Genomic DNA, 21,971 nt, shown 5'->3' with positions numbered 1-21,971 from the left:
TCAAAAAGGCCCTACTTTACTTTCTCTGTAATCATAATAACCACCAGTTATTTATTATGTATATATGTAACCTAGAGTGCATTATTTGATTAATTTCATTTCATAATGAGAAAACAAACTCAGAAATCAAGTAACTTGTCCTTCCTTCCTTTAGCTTTCCCAGGGCTTCCTCAGAAACTCTCAGCTTGTGTCTGTGCCGTCTCTCCCGGCGTCCCCGTGAGGCTGAGTTAATCCTTCCTTCCCTTAGCTTTCCCAGGGCTTCCTCAGAAACTCTCAGCTTGAGTCTGTGCCGTCTCTCCCGGCGTCCCCGCGAGGCTGAGTCAATGCTGCTCTGGCACAGGACACTAGTGGTGTAATAGCCTGAAACACCTGGAGGTGGTTTAGTGTCAACTCTGTTGGAGAAAAATTTTAACCTAGTTGCTAATGCTGCCAGTAGCCCTTCACTTCATCACAAACATGAAACATCCTTTGCCCTGTGGGAGCAGAGATAAGTCAAGAGCGACTTTGGAGAAACACCCATTATGTTAATGTTGGAGTAAGGACTTCAGTTCTATTTTCACCCTTTATTGGGAATACAGAGCAATATTACAGTCTTGGACCATTAAATGAACAAATGTGGCCGATACACTATTGACAAGCAGACCTGAATTCTGGGATTAGGTGGTTTTCCAGAAGTGGGTAGGAGCAAAAACAGGTGCGAGATCTTCTTAAGAGAACCACATTACTCAGCCGCCAAAGGGTGTTTTGTCTTCAACTCAGTAATGGCTGGAAGGAGTGCCAGTCCTGGTCAACCATCCATGATCTTCATCACAGCAAGCTGGAATCTCTAGTTTTTCAAATGAGTTGTAGATAAAAGAGTAAATGCCTTCAGACTGACTTATAAATTGATCAGGGTGACTACTAAAGTGTCCTCCGTTTGTAAACTAGCAGAATCTTCAGAGTGACTGTTGGAGCACAGAGCCTTTCATGTGCTCCCAGTTATTATATAGAGCATAGAGGCCTGTAAGTGTCAGTCCTGCTAGACCACCTCGTGCTGCCCCTCGAAGACCACCTGGGAGAGGAAAGAGAAAATACCGTTACAGACTTGTGCTGCACACTGTCCCATCAGAGGGCGACAGAGGTTCGTAAAGCTGAGACGCACTCTTCGTATTTATGAAGATTTCGTCCCAAGCAGGAGAATAAGGTCTGAAAATAATAAACCAAGACTGAAATTCAGTAGAAACAGATTCCCCCTAAATCACCTGCTTATATGTAAACTATGTATCCATAGTAACAACCTTTTTTCACTTTTAATTTCACAGTTATCAGCAAGGTTTTTTGACTTTTCTCAATCTGACTTGATCCCAGGACATTTTTGGACAAGACCTTATGCTTCTTATTGAAACCCCAAGCAGATCAGTAATTCCCTGCTAGTCCTACTTTTTAGAACTTCACCGGCACGGTCACCTGATTCAGGGCGGTATGTAAACAAGGCGATGCCCTCTTTGGAAACAGTATTAACAGGCTTCAGACTCTGCACAGGTCCTCTAAATACTAACTTTGAAGACTCAGGACAGTGGTGGGAGATAAGATGGCTGTGATCAAGTTCTGAGTTGGGTGCTGATGAAGCACCAACTCTCCCATTACCTGTCCCTATTCTGATGCTTCAGAAAATCTCCCACTAACGAGCAAAGACGTAACTTAGCACGAGCATGTTATCGTTCAGTCACTCAGTCGTGTCTGACTCTGCTGCGACCACAAGGACTGCAGCCCGCCAGGCTCCTCTGTCCATGGGATTCTCCAGGCAAGAATACTGGAGTGGGTTGCCGTTTCCTTCTCCAGGGGCTCTTCCTGACCCACAGATAAACCTGTGCCTCCTGCTTGGCAGGCAGATTGTTTACCACTGAGCCACCTGGGAAGCTCCAGGCATCGTCTAGTTGAAAAACATTCCAGGATTAGGATTAGACTGAACTATTTTTGCTTAACAAAAGAATTTTTTCACGTGGAAAAAGATTATGGAATAGGTATTTCATTTGAAATGCAAAAACAATGTTTCAACCAGTTACCTAAAAAGTCACCAAATCTAGTAAAAGAAGCTTTTAAGAAATACTTGATGTTCTCTTAACAGTTTCACAAATAAGTAGGGATAACAAACTTCAGGTAGTCTGTATTTATCTATGGAGTATTTGCTGCAAGTCATGTGTTAGGAAAGCAGAGGTCCAATGGTTAAGATATACCTTATTAGAAGCCCTTTAGCTACACTCCAATGCATTCCATGAAATTCAGTGATGCTGCTGAGTTAGAACACTTCAGACCAACCATTTCTGCAATGCACGTCCTGCCAGATGGCTTCAGGTGATAGACTAAAGGGTTCCTCCCTCTAGGAGACTCTCTAGCCTGAAGACTTTAGATAGCTGACTGGCTTAGGCTTCAACTCTGAAGTACCCTAATTATCTCTCTCAAACAGAAACTGCAGGCATCACCTATAAACAGCCATCAAATATGTAGGAAGGGGGATGAAAAACGTAAAAATTAATCACAGAAAATGGGAGATATCTCCTTCAAGTCTATCTTATCTCTCTGTATTTTGCCACACTTAAGATTAGGCATGATAGTTGAATTTGCAACTGTATTCAATGTGGCTGAAAAATGGGCTGACAATGAACTTTAGACCAAATTTCTAGAAATGGAAAAAATAAGCTATGAAACCCAGGAAAAATAAATGCCATCTGGAACAGCATCACTATGGTTCAGTTATTAGAGCTAAACTTTTTGAGTGTAATGAATGTTCTTTAAGCAGGTTACAAAAACAGAAGACTCTCCAGTGTAAACTGTAAACAATAAAGATTTAAGAACTTTGGGACATCAGTGGCATATTAAGTGTCTCAACAATTTATCCCCTAGAATGCCTTCTACTTTCATACCAAAATGAAACAACTTTAGTACAAAATATCATCGTTTTGCACTAGCCTTTTGTACTAGCCTTCTCTGAAGGCTAAGAAAAAATTGTTTCTAGCACAACTGAGCAACTGTTTCTAGCAAGAAGATACCAAACAGGCAGTGTATGATTTACTAATAATCACAGTAATCCTGACTCAGGGAAAGTGAAAGTTGCTCAGTCATGTCCAACTCTTTGCGACCCTGTGGACTATAAAGTCCCATGGAATTCTCCAGGCCAGAATACTGGAGTGGGTAGCCTTTCCCTTCTCCAGGGGATCTTCCCAACCCAGGGATTGAACCTAGGTCTCCTGCGCTGCAGGAGAATTCTTTACCAGCTGAGCCACCAGGGAAGCCTGACTCAAGGGTAGCCTTTTATTACGTTTTAGTTTTAACTCTTTCCAATAATGTCAGGGTTTTCCAGCTGGTTGATCTGTTAAAGAGTTTAAAAGCCTTGGCTTTAGGCTTTCTGTAACAAAACAACCTTTGGCCAACTAAGTACAGGAAGCTGATTAGCAAATACACTTGCTCTGAGCACAGTGAACCAAACGAGGCCAATGGGTAATCTCTATTAAGCAAAACAAACATGAGGCTTATGTGTCACAATTTTATCTTCTATCTTTTGGATCCGTATACAATTCTTCCAAAAAGGGCAAATGTCATCTCTTCTAAACCTGGGAAATGAGGCCCAGGATATTTAAGTGCCTAGTTTATTTGGTATAGAGCTGATTACTGGCAGAGCTAACACACTGAACTGACAATTACTTTAGCACAGGGGTCGGCACATTTTTCTTGAAATGGCTAGAAAATAACTCCACTTTTTACCTGCATGTTTCTAAAGAATGTTTATCTTGCTGTTTCGATCCTACATATTGTAGATACTTATATAACCATGTAAAATGTTAACTATTTTAAAATGTAAAATACATTCTTAGTCTGCAAACTGTGAAGAGACAGGCATCTGGCCAGCAGGAGTCTGTTGCCCTTGTTTTAGAGGAACGGCCTTACCTACACACTGAGACAGCTTACAAATTCAACAAATTTCTGCACTATTTAACTTGTTTTTAAAAAATTCTCTTTAAAAATGTGATAAAATACACATACCATAAAATTTACCATTATTAAGTGTACACTTCAGTAGCATTAAGTATACTGACACTGGGCTACCATCATCCATCTTCTTTCCTTAATGGTTTAGGCTGACTCTAGACTAAAGAAGTACCTAAACTGTTTTCCAAATCCTTGAATCTGGGAGTTTTTAAATAAATTCCTGCCACACAAAATTCTGTGCTTTGTCTTAAGTGGAGTCTAAACCAGAAATCAATACAAGACACTGCTTTGCCTCTGTCAGCAATTTTGATGTGCTGAGTTAAACTAGGCAGCCAGGAACTAGGAACCAATGTTGGGATTCTGGGTCAGCAGATTACTTACCTCTCCTGTGTTCCACATTGCAATGGAAACTGAAATCTGAAAAAATGAAACCTACTTGTCACCTGACAAAGAATTAATATTTTTGCTTTTTCTCTTCTGAGCCATGAGCATTCTTTTCCATAATTTATGTTGGAGATGTCCCAGGCTGGGTTAAAGATGCTATTCCTGCAAGGAAGTCCTGGACACAGAAAACTAGGTTCTCATTTTTTTTCCTGTGATAATCCCAAGTATTCAGCCTTCCCCTTTGTATCTTTAAAATATGTGTAATGTGTCTTAAACGAGGTGGTAATTCAGTCCATTCTTATACTTAAGGCTGCCCCCAACACAGGAAATGCTGTAATGGCTGACGCTGAGTAAGAAAACAGGGACTGGTGAGCACTGAGCTGGAGCTTCAGTGTCCACCCACTGGGGTAGCAGCTCCCCAACTCAGCTCCTGCCGTTTGCGACCATATACAACATGAGGCCTGTGTCTTCCATTTTTGCAAAAGAAGCTAAAATTTCCAGATTTTTGTGCGAAATCTCCTGTTCCTTAAATTTTACTTTGATCTTTCATAAACACAGTTTGGGCTGATTAAACACTTGCTGGCTGAGTGCCACCCCTGTGGTGCCAATTAAGGTTTTAAACTCCTTTGTCTGACCCCAAAGATTTTCAGTGTGAAAGTATTTTCAGGTTTTTAACAAGGTTTTTCTATGCCCATGTTTTCATGTATATAAAAGATGTTTACTGTCTTACTGTACCCAGGAGCTCTGTTGATGTGTGTAAGAACACGCACGTGTTGCAAGTCTTATGAGTTCTTAGGGATGTAATTCCAAATGTTATCCATTTTCAATATTAAAAAAGCCTCTTGCTCTCAGATATACCATAAAATTTTAGATTTTATAATCCTGTAAGAGAGACTTCTCTCTCATTTCTAGTAAAAATGAGGCAAAAAATGTAAAAATGAGGCAAAAAATGCTACTTGATGTTTGTGATGGAGGAATTACATAAGAACAAAAATTACTTAGTGTCTGAAGCATAATAAAGCAATCAAACAAAAGGACTTTCCAGAGGCTTGAGTACAGAACACAAACAGGCAGGTATGGCGTACAGTTATGGTGTAAATGCAGGCGAAAGCGGGAATGTGAGAGAGACCCGGGGCTGTCACTAGCTTTATGATCTTCCGAAAAAGAACATCTCAACAATGTGCTCATCTGTGAACTGGGGTGTGTGATTATCACTTCACAGTTTAACAAGTTATATATTAAGTGGTTACTACTGAGAATAGAACCATAACTCAGCACATGTTCATCTCTTTTCCATCTTAAGGGACAATCTGATATTTGATCTTCATCCAAGTAATTTTGATTCAACTCTTAGGATTTACTCATCCCCTGTTCATAACAGCATCATGCACCGTAGCCAAAGGCAGAAGCAGCCCAAGTGTCCACTGACAGATGAATGACAATGTGGTGTACATGTAGGATGGAGTTATTCAGCCTTAAAAAGGAAGGACATTCTGATACATGCTGTACTGTTGAGAACGTTATGCTAAATGAAATAAGCCAGTCACTAAAAGAAAAACACTCCACTTCTATGAGGGACCTCAAGGAATCAAATTCACAGACAGAAGTAGACTGGTGGTTGCCAGGGGCTGCAGAAGGGGGAAAGACAGAGTTGCTGTTTAGTGGGCAGAGTTTCAGTTTTATAAGACGAAGAGAAGTTCTGGAGTTGCATAATAATGCTAACAGACTTAACATAATTGAACTGTACATTTAAATAGTTTGGATGGTCAATTTTATGTGTATTTTATGAAAATTAAAAAATAAAATCACAAACCGTGAGATATCAAAGAACACTATACTACCAAAAAAAAATTCTTTTAAAAACTACAGTATGGCCAAAAAGCATACTGCAACTATATTGAGAGACGATTTCACCATTTAGTGGTACCTACCTGTACATTTATACAACATGCCTGTCATGGTTCCAGCTGCTACTGTGTTAAGGTCATCTTCTGCGCCTCTTGTTTTCTCAATGATGACACCAAATGCACTATAAAGCAAAGCTACAAGGGAAATGGAGCTGATCAGGAATAAAAAGTGAACTGAAAGTCAGTATGGCAATCGTATTCAGATAAACGCATTCTCCAGACATCATGAGACATGTAAACAGTGATCACTGGAGCGCTGTTTGTAATAACGAACGCCTAGCAACAAATCAAATGACTTTCAAAAGGAGACTGATTCAGAGAGACTGTCCACATAACAGAATACTATGCACTCAAAATGCAGGAAGAGCTCGTTCACTAACATGTAGAGCAGGCACATGATAGGCAAAGAAAATGTTTGGGAAGAAAAGAAATTTATTAGCTATTTATGCCAAGTAACACTGCGGAGACCCAGGAAGAATATCTTTTTCACTTCCATTTATTTGTTAACAGCTGTACTTAGAATTTAGAAACAAAAGCAAAACACATGCATTTCTAAGAAAAATACGACTTCAAGACAATTGAGATTTAGTTTCTGCACATGTGAAAACTCTAACAATAGCACTATTTAGTTTAACAAGCGTTTCCCCTAAATCGCCATTCTGTTACGCCTCTAAAGACCAAATAGCCATGAATGCATTACCTCTTCTCCTGCCCTTTCTCAGTATTACAGCAAACTTGTTGGCCTCACAACTCCTCTGCTGTAAGTTTTTATACTTCTACAAAAGCTCTTTTTCCAGTTTCAATTTATTTAACTGAAACTAAACTTGAGCAAAACATCATAACTGATCACATTATAAGGAAAGCATCCAGGGTAACTGACCATTCCAGCTTGCTCAGAATCGATTTCTGCAACGTTAACTAAACTGAGCACGTCCAGGGGCTCACTCAAGGTATGCAAGCAGTCTCCCAAGCACCGGTACAAAGGAGGGCGGCTGCGAGGGCGGGGGCTTTGGGGGCACAAGCAGCACATGGAAGTAGCCATTTACTAGGATCCCAAATGCAAACTGCTTCCAAAGCCTGTGACAAGGCCAGGACCTCTGTCACACAAGAGGCTTTTCTTATCGTTTGATAAGCTACCTACATTCTCTTACTTAATCTGCCACCAGTTAAAAGACTTTCAGATACAGAAAACTTTGGTTGAGGGCATAAGTGCCATATGTGAGCTTCTTATATGAGTCACGAATAATTTCAAGAGTCAATCATTCATAAACACTACAGTATGAAAGCATTTGTTCCTAAGTGCTACTAAATTATAGCTTCCTTAGAACTGCAAGTATTTCCAATATCTACAAAGGCCCTGTTGCAACTCAGGCAATTAGTCTGAGAAATCTCATTAGGTAAACAGGATGATGAATGGGCTATTAGGAAAACATATCAGGAGGGCTGGATTCCTCCTCATATCTACGATAGAACCTTGAACTTTTCCTAACACACAAAAATATTTGCCTTGGCGCTAAACTATCTGGATTTCACTGAGTTAAAATATGATTTTATTTGGTGTCTTGATGGGATAGGAGAGTATGTAGTGTTTAAAATATTTAGCAAAGAGTATATTCAGAATGGTATTAGTACATGGCAGTATTTTGCTATATATCAATAGTTTATGATCTTTTCCTAAGTAGTATTTACACTACTCACCAGAGTGGATTTAAACATAATTATGAACATCCCAGCACCAGAATTTTAGTTCATCAAATTGTTCATGATACATGTACATTCTTTCTTTGTAATGATGATGATTTATTATAAAGTGAGCTATCTACTTACCCAGAGAACCTAGGGTATTAGCCCAAAGTGCCCCTTGCCTAGTCACCATGTTCAAGATCCTACCAGGGCAGAAAGAGAAAGAATCTGTGTTTAGAACCAGTTATTTCTTTAGTATTTAGAAAAACCATATAGCATCAATTTTAAATATATAAACACAATATCCAAAGTTTTCTTAATTTTACTTTTTTAATTTTAAAACTTAACACCTCCTTAGAATTCAATAAGGATTGCTTTTACTTTACATAAATGAAGGTTAGGCTAAAAACTCCCAATGTTTTAGGGCAATGTGTAAAGAAAATTCTAATTACTAAATACATAAAATTATTAAATATATAAAAGGTCTGAATGATATCCCGGAATGTATTTTACAAAAAAGTTTACAGAAACCGATCTATGTTAAAAAGAAAAAGACATTATAACAGACGAGCTAGCTTATAATTAGTTTCTTAGGGTTTGTGTGGCGGGTAGTACATTCTTAGAATATTAAGAAGAATCAAAGTGTGGAATACTATGGAATACAAAGCAAAATAAAAGACAGATACTCAGAGAAGGAAAAAGCCACCTCATTAGAAACCTGAAGAAAGCGCTCTGTGTCTGCTCCCACACCAGCACTAAGCAGCCAGGGTGCGCGCTTAGCACACTCTCAGGGGAGCACAGCCCTGCCCTCACCAGCACCGGACGCCACCAGAACAGCGGCGAAGGCAACTGGAGGAGAGGGCAGAGCGTTCCTCTCCCAGCAGTGTAACGCTGTCACAGGAATGGCTGTCCCGGCAGCTGACTACTGCTGGGAACCACGGAATTACAGTAACAAGCAGTAAAGAACCCATTTACATTAATGCTCAATAATAACAAAACTTTGTATTACTTCTAAAGGGTTATTTAAAAAACTAGTAATGATTACAAATATTGTTAGTTAACTGCTACATGTTTACTAATATGTTAAGTTAGCACTTAATTTTCCTTTGTGACAAGCTTCTAAACCATGAATTTTCATTCTGTATTGCTGCTGGCACTGCAAAGTGGCCAAGTTCTTTGGAACATGATTGGGCAACATACTTTCATTTACTGGGTCCTTACTTACTTCTCATTGTAATCATCTCTCAACAGGTTAAAGGCAGACAGAGGGAAACTTACCCAAGATCCCAATAAGTAATGAATCTGGGCTTTGAAACTATATAGATCTTTTCTGGCCTGAAACCTGATTATCTTTCCATGTTTTAAATGCGATCTCTGTCTAAAAAAATCAGAATGAGTATATAAAAGAAAATGATGGATAAGATGTTAAAAATCTGACTTTAAAAAAGCAAACTAATTCAACTCTCTCAAAAATTTAATAACTATGATGGTTTTAAGAAACAAAGGTTATCTTTTCTAAGAGACCTTCCAATTGTTATTTAATAATATGATGCTGGGGATTTGTTTCAAAATAATATGGGAGGGAAGAAAGAGATGGGACACAATTGGTCCTGCTGGTTAATGGCTGTTGAACTTGGGTTATGGTTTATAGCTGTTCACTGTACTATTTTGCCTACTTTTGTATATATTCAAAACTATCCATAATACAAAAAGTAAAAACAAAACAAAACTGGACTAAAGACTGAATATTACGAATATAAATACAAAAATATTCAAGGATCTGAGCTTGTAAAGCAAGGGCAGTGATCCACACAGTAACAGGAAGGTGAAAAGTTTGACAGGCCTTCAGGTTCCCAAGACCTAATTCTAACACACCTGCTGCCATCTGCTGGCTAAGGAACATGGAGCTTAAAGAAAGACACAGAAAAACACATACTGTGTCCTTCCGCTCATATGAAGCATAAAATACGCTTTTTTAAAAAAGCTAAATAACATATTATTTAAGGAACAGCAAAAGGAACTGGTCATGTCTATTTCTTAAGCAGGGTGAAGATACACATTATGTACACTTTCTGACTTTTTTATTTCCACTTTCCCTTCTCTACAAACTTCAGTTTCCTAAGATAAGACTATCTTACTCCTTTCAGAACCATCTGTAAGTTCTAGGAATTTCATGGAAATTTTCTGCACCTTTGCATTTCAGAAATGGAGGATGAAGTCAATGAGAAATTCAATCAAATGACAGTAGATTTAGTAATTACTGTTATGTGCTTCTTATTTCTTCACTTACCACGTCCTATGGTTTTGCACAGCCCTGAACAATCCAAATAATGTACTAGTAATTCAACAATTTGAAAAGCATGTAATATAGGCCTGCGAAATAGAACAGGTGTAGCTGAGAAGTTAGGTTGGAATAGCCCCAGCTGATGGACACGGATTCAAAAATCACTCCTAAAAGCTTAGACACAGCAACTTGATTCCTAAATTCCTTTTATAATGAATAAAGGGAAAACACCAGCAAAAAAATTGACCAAAAATTATACAGTACTCTAAATATTGTAATCTCAAGGTTGTGCTCATCAAGCCAACAAAGTAGAGATTAATACTCAAGCATCAGTGTGTCGTTACATGAGACTTACTGTACGTTTCTTGGTTTGGACCAGGCCATGTTCTGGGTTTCCTTCAATCCTAGCCGTAGACCATTCATTGCCCCAAATGCAGCCCCTGGCAAATCACAGTAATAATTCATTCAAATAATCAGCTTTATATTAAAGAGCAATTATACTTGGTTCTTTTTCATTTTTATTTAATAAGAAAAAATGTAAATAATGATTTTTTTTAAAAAACCACCCTGAAGCTATTATTTTAATTGCCTTGGATTTTAAGCACTTTTGACTACCTGGATTTAGGACACTTCACTTAAAAACCACATATAAATACCAACCTGTCATACAACATCCTCCAATGGTAAAGAAGGCCAGTTCAAATCTGCCCCGGGTTTTATTAGCTCCAGTTGGTAAAATAAACTCATCTGTATCCTACAGGGATAATAATGAAAATCAAGTTCAGCTCCCCTCAACACACGTATTATACTTGCAAAGTGTTTAATTTTTCAAAGGAGTTTTTCACAGAACGTAAAACGTAAATTAAGTAAAACTCCACTATACTTCGTCAAACAAAGATAAAACTTTCTGCAACAAAAGCAACATATAAACCAAAGTGAAATGAAATACATAACATGTACAGTTATGCTCATTAGTTCTTAGGAGAAATTCTTGCTCAGAATTTAGCTTCTCAATGTAAGTTTGATAGATTATACGTAATTTGCCTTCATGATAAATTTGACAATTTAAGAGTGCCATCTCTATAGAAAGGCAAACTGAAAGCTATGAGAGGTAACAAAAAACCAGTCTGGAAGGAGAAAATAACTCATTCTGCAGCTATGAATACTATTTATCAACCACCATTTTACTATATGTAAGACCAAATGATCATAAAAAATGAGCAGAAACTAGAGAAGTACAATAGACTGGATCACTTACACAAGGGAAAAACACCACTTTAACACTTCTTAACTGTCTGGAGGGCATATATTCCTTTATAATCTCGGAAAGCTACTAGAAGGAAAGCTACCCTACTTCAGGTACATGCATACACAAAACTTAGTATGAGCTCCCTGCCCTGAAGATCACGCAAGAATCCTAGGTTGAGAAGCATCACTGTAAGAGCACAACAGGATTGATTTTGCAATCAATACTTTTATGAAGAACAAATACATTTACATTTCTGCCAAGCTTTTCATATAAAAATAGCTAAAATAAGCTTCTGAACCATAGCACACACCCTTAACAAAAAATGCTAACAAATAAACATCGCTTTGGCAAACACTGGCCTTTGCTAAATGCGTTCACGGTGAGGAAAACTGCCTCTGCACTAGCTCTGATGGCTTGTGCATAAATTCTTACCAGAAATTGTACAAATAAATAAGCGCATATCCTCTCATCACACAGAAATGGTCTGCTGAGAAAGGATAAGCAAACCTGAATAGATTCTATGTCTAAATATATTAAACATATATTTGTAAATTCTGAGTGCTTCCTGACTTTTCAAGTAATGACTTAGTTTTAAATTGTGCTTCTTGTTTAAGGTTTTTAGGAATGCTATATTTAACATGATGAGGTAAACAATATGATAATTATTTATGATCCAGAAATGGATCCTAATACAAATGGGGGAAAAAAAAATGGTCATAATCAACATCAGCAGGTGCAAGTGCACGGCGTGACTGACTCACGCTTCAGGTAATGCGTCAACCCTGCACTCCTGAGATACCTAACAATCACTCTTTGATGCCGTGTGTGTGCGCACTCCTGAGATACCTAACAATCACTCTTTGATGCCGTGTGTGTGCGCGTTAAGTAGCTCAGTCATGTCTGACTCTCTGCGACCCATGGACTGTAGCCAGCCAGGCTCCTCTGTCTGTGGCATTCTCCAGGCAAGAATACTGGAGTCGGTTGCCATGCCCTCCTCCAGGGGATCTTCCTAACCCTCTGGTGTGTCCTGAATTGGCAGGTGGGTTCTTTACCCTTAGTGCCACCTGGGAAGCCCTTTTAATGTTGTAAACTGAGTTTTTCTTTTTTTGCAACTTTATTTGTATTGAATCAGCAACTTCTCCAAAAGAAAAAAAAAAAAAAAAAACCCAAACAAAAAATCAAAACCCCACAAAAACAAACAACAAAAAACTGAGGCTAATATAAACCTTAAAATGTATAATCCCTAATTTCAAATGTTTGTATTCATCGGACCACTCTTATTTCCACAGGCTTTTGAATAACAATAACCTGATCTAATAAAATAAACTCAGGTAGTAAAGAATTTTTTTTCAGATGTACTGATTTGGTTTAAGATTAAAAAGATTCCCACGTTAATGATCTCTTATAATTTTGTAACTTCTCACACAATATTTTTATGGGGTTCAAAAGCTAATTACTTGCTGCTTTACATGTAAATCTTAATCGGTGCTCTGGTCTCTGGTCCTGGTCGCCAAGTACATACACGAAGCAAGCAGTCACTGCTGATGTACCCTCCCGACCCCTCTTACTCCCAGGGTTTTGAGGAAAAGCTGGGAGCTGCTCCTCTTACTGTTTCCTCCTTCATGAACTAGACGTTAAAGACTAGAACATTCAAAAGCAATTTTATCCAAAGGAAAAACCAGAAAGAGACAACACACGTCCAGGAAAAAAGTGTAGGCTCTGAAAAGGACTGAGAAGAGCTTAAGCTTATACTCCAGGCTGGCCCTCAACACAAAGGCAGCCTGTATGATTAAAACCCAAACAATAACCAAATAAAGGCAACCCTCAGGGAAGGCAGGAGAGTCTGATCTCCAGACTTAACCACATTATTAGAAATGTCTGGTTTTCAACAACAACAAAAAATCACAAGGCATACAAAGCAATAGGAAAGTACGGGCCATTCAATGGAAAAAAAAAAAAAAAATCAACAGAAATGTCCCTAAAAAACACCTGAGAGTAGACTGAGCAGGCTTTAAAAGGAAAGCCAGATCTAAGTGACTCTAAAATGATCGTCATAAAGATGCTCCAAGACCTAAGGCAGATGTGGAGAAAGTCAAGACAATGTATGAACAAAAGGGAAACAGAAAGAAAACCTAGAAAGAAACCCAAAGTAAGTTCTGAAACTGAAAAGAACAGCAGCTGGTAAATTCACTAAATGGATTCAAAGATTTGAGCAGGTAGAATAGACAATCCCCAACTATAAAACAATAGAAATTATTGAGTCTTAGGATCAGGAGGAAATATAACTGGATAGAAGTGAAGAGAGCCTAAAGGATCTGTGTGATATCACAAAGCAGACGAAAATACAGACTGTGAGAGTCACAGAAGGAGAATGTTTGAAGAAACAATGGCCAAAAACTTCCAAATTTGATAAAAGAGATGCAAGTGAACATTCAAGAAACTCAATAAACACCAAGTAAGATACATCCAAAGAGACCCGTACTGGGATGTATTAAAATCAAAAGTTTTGAAAGCTACAGAGAGAGATTCTTGAATGTAGCAGGAGAGAAGCAACTTATATATAAGGATCCTCAATAAGATGATCAGTCAGTTTCTCAAGAGAAACTTTGGAGGCCACTAGCAAGTGGGCTGATATATAAACCTGTCCTTCAAAAATAAAGGAGATATTAAAAATTCCCAGAAAAATAAAAGCTGAGCGAGTTTGTGACCACTGGACCTGCCCTGCAAGACACGATGAAGGGAGTCCAGCCAAGTACGCCGAGAGGACGCAGGCAGGAGCTCATGGCCCGAGGAAGGGCAGAGTGTGATACAGCAAAGAGACGGACAGTTAGAAAGCACTACTGTAGGCGTGCTCTGGACTCCACCTTTGTATTTCTGCATAACTTAAAATTGTAAATGATTTCAGAGTTATTAGACCATGTTTTTAAGCACATGATGTATAAAGACACGATTCTGTGACATCAACGATTGAGGGGCAGGGACAGTCGGTAAAGGAGCAGTGTTTTTGTATGTTAGTGAAGTTAAACTGGTATAAGTTCTAATTAGTGCTATAACTTTAGAAAACTGCTATAGAGTATACTAAAAAAAAAGGTTATGAGACAGGAATTTAAACAATTCCCTACAAAAAAATCAAACACAAAAGAAGTTATTAATGTAAGAAAGGAGAGACAAAAAAGTTAGGTTACAGAAAATGAAGAGCAAAACACCAAAAATCTCTCCTTAGCAGTAACCACTTTAAAGTGTATTCAACTCTCTAGACAAAAGACAGAGATTAACGCAATGCACTCAGAAATGTGATCCATTTATACATATGGCGCCTACAACAGATTCACTTTACTTCCAAAGACACAAAAAGATTGAAAGTGAAAGGATGGAAAAAGATATTCCTTGCAAATAACAACCAAAAGAGCAGGGTGGCTGTATTACAATTAGAAAATAAAAAGTTTGTAAGAAACAAAGAATGATATTACATCAATAAAGTTTCAACACAGCAAGAAAATACAATTATAAACATTTACTTATCTAGTAACAGACCATCAAAATACATTAAGCAAAGTGTCAGTCACTCAGTCACGTCCAAACCTTTGTGATCCCGAACCTTTGTGATCCTATGGACTTTGGCCCACCAGGCTCCTCTGTCCTTGGATTTCCCAGGCAAGAATACTGGAGTGGATTGCCATTTCCTTCTCCAGGGGATCTTCCTAACCCAGGGATTGGACTCGCATCTCTTGCACTGCCAGGCAGATTCTCTACTGCTGAGCCATCAGGGAAGACCCCATAATAAAAGATTAGAGCAGAGATAAATGAAATAAATTACTGAAATCAGAAATGAATGTGAGGATATCACTACTGATTCTAAAGAATTTAAAAGGATTATAAGAAACTGTCATTAACAACTGTATGCCAACAAACTGAATGTCCTTGATGAAATGTACAAATTCCTAGAAATACAAAACTCACCAAGAAACAGAAAAAAACGAGACGAGTAAGAAGACTGAATCACTAATTTAAAAAAAAAATCTCACAACAAAGAAAAACCCTGGACCTGATGGCTTCACTGGTTATGTTTTATCAAACATTTAAAGAACTAACCCCCAATCCAGGGGTTCCCTGGTGGCCTAGTGGTTAGGATTCCAGACTTTCACTGCCACGGGCTGGGTTCAATCTCTGGACGGGGAAGCCGTGGAGTGCAGATGGAAAAAAACAAAAAACTCCAAAACCCTAACACCAATCCTCAAACTTTTCCAAAAACCTGAAGTGCAGGAAATACTTGGAACATTTCATGACTCTGTGTGTGAGGCAAGTATGATCATACCAAAGCCAGACAAAGACACTACAAAAAACTACAGACCAAAATCGCCTATGAACACTGATGCAAAATCTTAAAACTAAATTCTAGGAAACCAAAGCCAGCAGCATATTCAAAGGGCTACACATCATGACCACGTGGCACTTATTCCTGGGATGCAGGATGTCCTAACAAATGAAAACTCATCAGTGTAATAAACCACATTAACAGAATGAAGGGGGAAAGCCCACGACCATCTCAACTGATGCAGAAATAATACTCCACAAAATCCAACATACTTTCAGGACAAAACCTCAACAAACTAGGAATAAAAGGAAACTACCCCAACATAATAAAAGGCATACATGAAAAACTCACAGCAAATACCACACCCAACGGTGACAGACTGAAAGGTCTTCCTCTAATGCACGGGAACAAGGCAAAGATGCTCTTTTTTTTTTTTGGTCACTTCTATTCAACACAGTATTAGGATTTCTAGCCAGAGCAATTAGGAAAGAAGAATGAAAAGGCACCCAAATTAGAAAGAAAGAAGTAAAAGTTTTTTTCATAGATGATCTTATATGTTAGAAAATTCTAAAGACTGCACAAAACCCTGTTATAACTAATAAATAAATTCAGCAAAGTAACAGGATACAAAGTCAACAAAAGAGCAGATGCGTGTCTACAAACAATAAACCACCCGAGAAGGAGATCATGAAAACACTTCCACTTACAACAGAATCAAAAACAATAAAAACACTTAGGAATTAATTTAACCAAGGAGGTAAAAGTCTTGTACAAGGAAAGCTGTAAAACTTGCTGGAAGTAATTTAAAAAGACAGAAAGAAATGAAAACATATCCCATATTTATGAATCAGCCTTAATATTGCTAAGATGTCAATATTACCCAAAACAATCTACAAATTCAATAATTCCTATCAAAACAGGAACTGACATTTTTGCAGAAACAGAGGAACCCATTTCAAAGGTCATATGGAATTTGAACAAACTCCAAAGAATCAAAACAATCTTGAAAAATGAATAACAATCCTGAAGGACTCACACCTGCTGATTTCAAAACTTACCAAAGCTGCAATCATCAATAAGCTTGAATGTATGCTGGTGCGGTACTAGCATACATACGGACATGCAGATCAAAGAACAGAATAGAGAGTCCAGAAATCAACCTTTGCACATATGGTCAAATGATTTTTGGCTAGAATGTTAAGGCCATTACATGGGGAAAAGACAGTCTTTTGAGCAAACGGTACTATAAAAACTGGAGAGCCATATGAAAAAGAGTGAAGTTGGATCTTTACCTAACACCACATACAAAAATTAACTCAAAATGGATCAAAGACTTAAATGGAAGACCCAAAACTGTAAAACTCTTAGAAGAAAACACTGGGGAAAAAGCTTTGTAATAACACATTTAGCCATGATTTCTTGGATATGACACCAAAGGCAACAAGTGATAAAACACAAATATTGGCCTTCGTAATTTTTACGCACCAAAAGACAACATCAAGAGGAAAAAGGCAACCCACAGAATGGGAGAAAATATTTGCAAGTTATATATCTATAAGGGGTTAATACTCAGAATATACAGAGAACGCCTAAATACAACCTAAATCAAATGAACTGATTCCAAGTTGGTCAAAGAAGTTGAACAGGGATTCTTCCAAAGACACACAATCGGCCAGTAAGTGCATGAAAAGTTGCTCAACATCCCTAATCATCAGGGAGACGCAAAAATCAAACTACAGGAAGTCACCACTCCACAGTCATTTAGTAATGATTCTCAAAAAATTCCAGATCCTAAAACTGTTGGTGAGATGTGGAGAAACTGGAGCCCTTGTGCACTGTTGGTAGGAATGTAAACGATACAGCTGCAGTGGAGAACAGTGTAGCCGTTTCTCAAAAGACTTAAAATATGATTGCCATGTGACAGGACAGTTCTACTTCTGGATACATAATCAAAAGAACTGAAATGAGGATCTAGAAAAGGTATTTATACACCGAAATTCACAGTGGCACGATTCCCCACAACTAAAACATGGAAGCAATGCAAGTGTCCATAGGACACGTGAATGGATAAGCAAAGTGGGTATTATGCAGCCTTGAAAAGGAAGGAGATTCTGACACATGCTACAATACATATGAGCCTTGAGGGCATTATGCTAAATGAACTAAATCAGTCACACAAAAATAAATACTGTATGATTCCACTTATTTGAGGTACTCAGAGTATTCAAAAATCATAAGACAGAAAGCAGAAGGGTGGTTGTCAGGAACTGGGAGGAGGATGGAAAAAGGAGTTACTGTTTAATGGGTACAGAGTTTCAGCTTTACAACATGAAAAGCATGGAACTGGTAGGTGGTAATAGCTATACAGTATCAGGAATGCAACCACTCAACAGTACAGTGAGAGACGGTAAATTCTGTTAATTTTATCACAACCTTAAAAAAAAAAAGAAAAACCAAAACAAAAAACCAAGCAAACCCCCAATCCTTTAATCAGCTAATGTCAGGAAGAGATGCAAGGCAAATCCGGAGTTTGTGGGGGTAAAAAGGGTGAATGAGAGCTAGAGACTTGACGCCTCTAGAAGCACAGATCACAGATTAAGTCAAGGTATCTGCGGTTGTTTTTTTAAATGCTAACGTAGAGCACCAGACTAAGAAAATTCTTACCTGTACGAGATACCGTGGATCCACATTTAAATAAGGAGACAGAGGGTTCATACCAGTTACTAGAGAGAAAACAAAGCAATATATTGCAATAAAAATTTAGTTATTTCATTTAGCATTAATTTTGCTCTTGACTCTTCAATGTGTTCTGCAATTCTGATCTACAATGCACGCAAATTTTTCTCCCACTTTCCTTGTCTTCTCCTTCCGTCTGGCAGTTTAGGGGCTGACTCCTCCTGGCGCCCTCAATCCTGCACTGGTGTTTCAGGCTCTCACATCAGGACAGGCAGTAACAGGGACCAAATAACTGAAGTAGCAGGAAGCACAGCCCAGTTCATCTAGAGAGCTGATTTCCTTCTGCTGCTGCTTAGTCGCTTCAGTCGTGTGCGACTCTGCAACCCCATAGATGGCAGCCCATCAGGCTCCACCGTCCCTGGGACTTCCTTCGACTTTACTACAAAAATACCTGATAATTGTGTGTGTGTGTGTGTTAGTTGCTCAGTCGTGTCCGTCTATTTGTTATACAATGGACTGTAGCCCGCCAGGCTCCTCTGTCCATGAATTCTCCAGGCAAGAATACTGGAGGGAGGTGCCATTCCCTTCTCCAGGGGATCTTCCTGACCCAGGGATCAAACCTGGGTCTCCTGCATTGCACGCAGATTCTTCACTGTCTGAGCCACCAGGGACTATACACATTGCAAAGAATGACAAGAGACAAATCAATTCATGAAGGGAAAAAAAAAATCACTGGGGTTATGTGTTGTGTATAAATATTTTAAGGCAATTCCTTCAGATCTAAGTGTTAACAGTTGCTGACAAAGTTGATTTACATAATAGAGAATTCTGTCATCACCAGAAGGATGGGGGTCAGGGCAAAGGAAAATGGGGGCTCTCCGAGGGCCAGACTTGAATTCCACTACCTTTGAAGACAGAAAAAGCTATCAAGGAAAAATCAACTTCCTCACATTTTAAATTTAATCTTTGGATCCTCTGTATCTCAGATGATTGTTCTCAAATCTATCCATTACCCAGGACTCTGGTCTTTTCATCAATTCAAAGTCCTATTAGTTCTATATCCAGTATCTATCTTGAATTGTTACTCACAATCTTTATCGCTACCATCCTAGTTCAATCACTACCTAATTGGACTCCTTACTTGCTCCAGTCTTTCCAATTCATTTTCTAAAGGGTAATTAAAGTGATTTTTTTTCAGAAAAGGAAATCAATCTAAATGGCTTCCATTTACACTTGTAACTAAGTCCAAACTCGTTATAAAACACTTCATTAGCTGCCATTCCTTCCCCTCTAATCTCAGTATCTCCAGCCTCACCACCTCCCCTGTAGATTGTAGACACAATGGCCTAACAGCTGTTCCTTAAACACTTACCTCCCCTCAGACATCTGAATGGTATTCAAGTCACAGCTCAAATGTCAACAACCCTGAGTAGTTTTTCCTAGGCCATTTTTAAAGGGCTTCAGCTCCCATTTGGGGAAGGAAATGGCAACCCACTCCAGTGTTTTTGCCTGGAGAATCCCAGTGACAGGGGAGCTTGGTGGGCTGCCATCTATGGGGTCACACAGAATTGGACACGACTGAAGCAACTTAGCAGCAGCTCCCATCACCAATCTTAAAATCCTATTTGTCTTTACACACTTACCACTAACTGAAACACTTTCTTACTTGGCCCACTACTTACTTGGCTCACTTCAATGGAATGGAAGCTCTGTGAAAACATCAGTCATTTAAAAAAATATAACTGCTGCAGTCCTGCACCCAGAAAACTCCATCTCAAGTACTCAATGAATAGTGTTTAGTCCTTGGTCTCTTAATTCGCCTTCAAGTCCTAACGTAAGAATGCCTTTCACATCAAGGCAGGGCCCTTTGCGCTCTGAAGCGCGTGAACTAGCCATGTCCTATACCTTATTACATGCAGACTATGTTCTAGATTCAGTTTTAACACAGGTGACACTAGGAACTTTAAAAGCCGTTTTTGTTTTTGAGCATAAAAGACCTAAAGAAAAAGTAGAAAGAGTCTCAAGATAAAAGTTTTATAAAGCTCTTAGCCTTCACCAACTTCCCACTATCTTTAAGTCCACGTTTTACTCATCCAGGTGAATACCCACAGTTAGAAACTTCCAAAGATCTGGAATACACATTCGAGGTATTTAGGAGAGGGCGCAGGCAGGGTGTTCGTGCCTCGGCACCCTGTAACTTCAATGTTTCCCTTCCCCAGATTCCTTCTTGGCTTCTTTTTCATATCTATAAAAAAGTTCAGTTCTCCTCCAAGTTTCTCCACTTGTCTCGACGCATATTTCTTTCTGCCCTGTATGCATTATTAGAGAGTGTTTTGCTCTGAAGGCTACTACTTCGTGGTTTAGAATATGTGACTTTGTGTTAAAAAGTTACCTATGGCCTCGATATGTGGGAGGAAAGGTAAGGCAAGAAGCCTGAATATAAAAGGAAAAAACATGCAGTATCTCCTGGATCCAAGTCAGCCACAGAGAGCTTCTCCGGATCCACGGCTCCAAACACTCGTTCAGCATTGGAAAATGCGGCCGTGCAGACACACTAGCCCCACTACTGGTACTGAAGCTTGCGGCCGCAGCAATAGTAATAATAATAAGAGAGAGAGAGAGAGAGAACAGGACACACCGCACATGTGGGGTGGTGGCAAGAACCAGTGAGAAATGCTCGCAGACCAGGCCTGATACTTACGCGGGACTCCAGCCAAATCCGCGTGCGAGTAGCCTGCTCCGCCGGCTCCGAAAAAGCCGGCCAACCCCCCAGTGGTTTTGTTGCCACTACCCCCGCCGCCCTCCATGGTGTCGCAGCAAACTGCCCGTCTGCTTCTCCCCGCCGCCTCAGGCCGAGATAGTCTGCTCGGCCGTCGCTCCTCGGTAACAGCGGGGAGACCCGCGTAGCACCGGCTCCTTCACACACTGACCTTCCGGGCGCCGGTGCTCGCTAAACCTCACACTTCCGGTTTGCGACAGCGTACGTCCCGGAAGCCGGAAGCACCTGACGGCAGCTTTCCGGTGGTGGGAAAGTGAACGAAGCCAGAATCAGAACGGCTCATCCTGAGGCTGGTAGGGTGCCGGTGGAAGAGGGAAGGCAGGCGTCTGGATAGGGCCTGGTTCGGGAGGCTGTCAGAGCAGGAGCTGCAGAAGCAGTCAGCGGCAGAGGGGGCATGGTGCCGGGAGGCACCGAGGAGGGGGCGCAGTCCGTCCCTCCCAGGGTTAGTGAATGAGGCTCTACGCCCGGGCTGGCCCGGAGACTCAGTGCTGCGGGTCCCAGCATGAGTGCGGGCCCCGGCTGTGAGCCCTGCACCAAGCGACCCCGCTGGGACGCCGCTGCAACTTCTCCGCCGGCCGCCTCGGACGCCCGGAGCTTCCCCGGCAGGCAGAGGCGCGTCCTCGATTCCAAGGACGCTCCGGTGCAGTTCAGGGTCCCGCCGTCCTCGTCAGGCTGCGCCCTGGGCCGGGCGGGACAGCACCGAGGCAGCGCCACCTCTCTTGGTACGT

General features: G+C 39.9%; 2 protein-coding genes and 1 non-coding gene across 4 annotated transcripts in view; 1 reads left to right on the top strand and 2 right to left on the bottom strand.

Moving 5' to 3' along the window:
- Window positions 1-548: 548 nt before the first annotated feature.
- Window positions 549-21,426, bottom strand: LOC109553709 (mitochondrial import inner membrane translocase subunit Tim23). Its single transcript, XM_019953770.2, has 7 exons — window positions 21,166-21,426; window positions 18,453-18,511; window positions 10,885-10,978; window positions 10,580-10,664; window positions 8,085-8,143; window positions 6,282-6,392; window positions 549-1,051 (listed from the first exon to the last, which is right to left on the bottom strand). Exons 1-7 carry the CDS (start codon window positions 21,269-21,271, stop codon window positions 936-938), a joined length of 630 nt encoding a protein of 209 aa, XP_019809329.1. The 5' UTR covers window positions 21,272-21,426; the 3' UTR covers window positions 549-935.
- LOC139180467 (small nucleolar RNA SNORA74) lies at window positions 8,674-8,873 on the bottom strand. Its single transcript, XR_011564736.1, has one exon. It is a non-coding gene; the product is annotated as a small nucleolar RNA SNORA74 (small nucleolar RNA).
- Window positions 21,427-21,457: 31 nt separating the features above from the next.
- The window catches only part of PARG (poly(ADP-ribose) glycohydrolase), a 114,996-nt gene continuing 114,482 nt past the window's right edge, over window positions 21,458-21,971 (top strand). The window contains exon 1 of one of the 2 annotated variants that reach the window (XM_019953766.2): window positions 21,458-21,536. Coding sequence is in view for 1 of the 2 variants with exons in the window: in XM_019953764.2 (XP_019809323.2) it covers window positions 21,746-21,965 (220 nt within the window). In the remaining variant the exon portion in view is untranslated. Of the gene's footprint in view, window positions 21,966-21,971 lie in introns of both variants that reach the window. The other variant, XM_019953764.2, reaches the window with a different exon arrangement.

This window comes from Bos indicus, chromosome 28 (assembly GCF_029378745.1).
Source record: "Bos indicus isolate NIAB-ARS_2022 breed Sahiwal x Tharparkar chromosome 28, NIAB-ARS_B.indTharparkar_mat_pri_1.0, whole genome shotgun sequence".
NCBI lineage: Eukaryota > Metazoa > Chordata > Mammalia > Artiodactyla > Bovidae > Bos > Bos indicus.
Note: the sequence above shows the minus strand (reverse complement) of the source record. Positions and strands in the feature narration are given on the sequence as shown.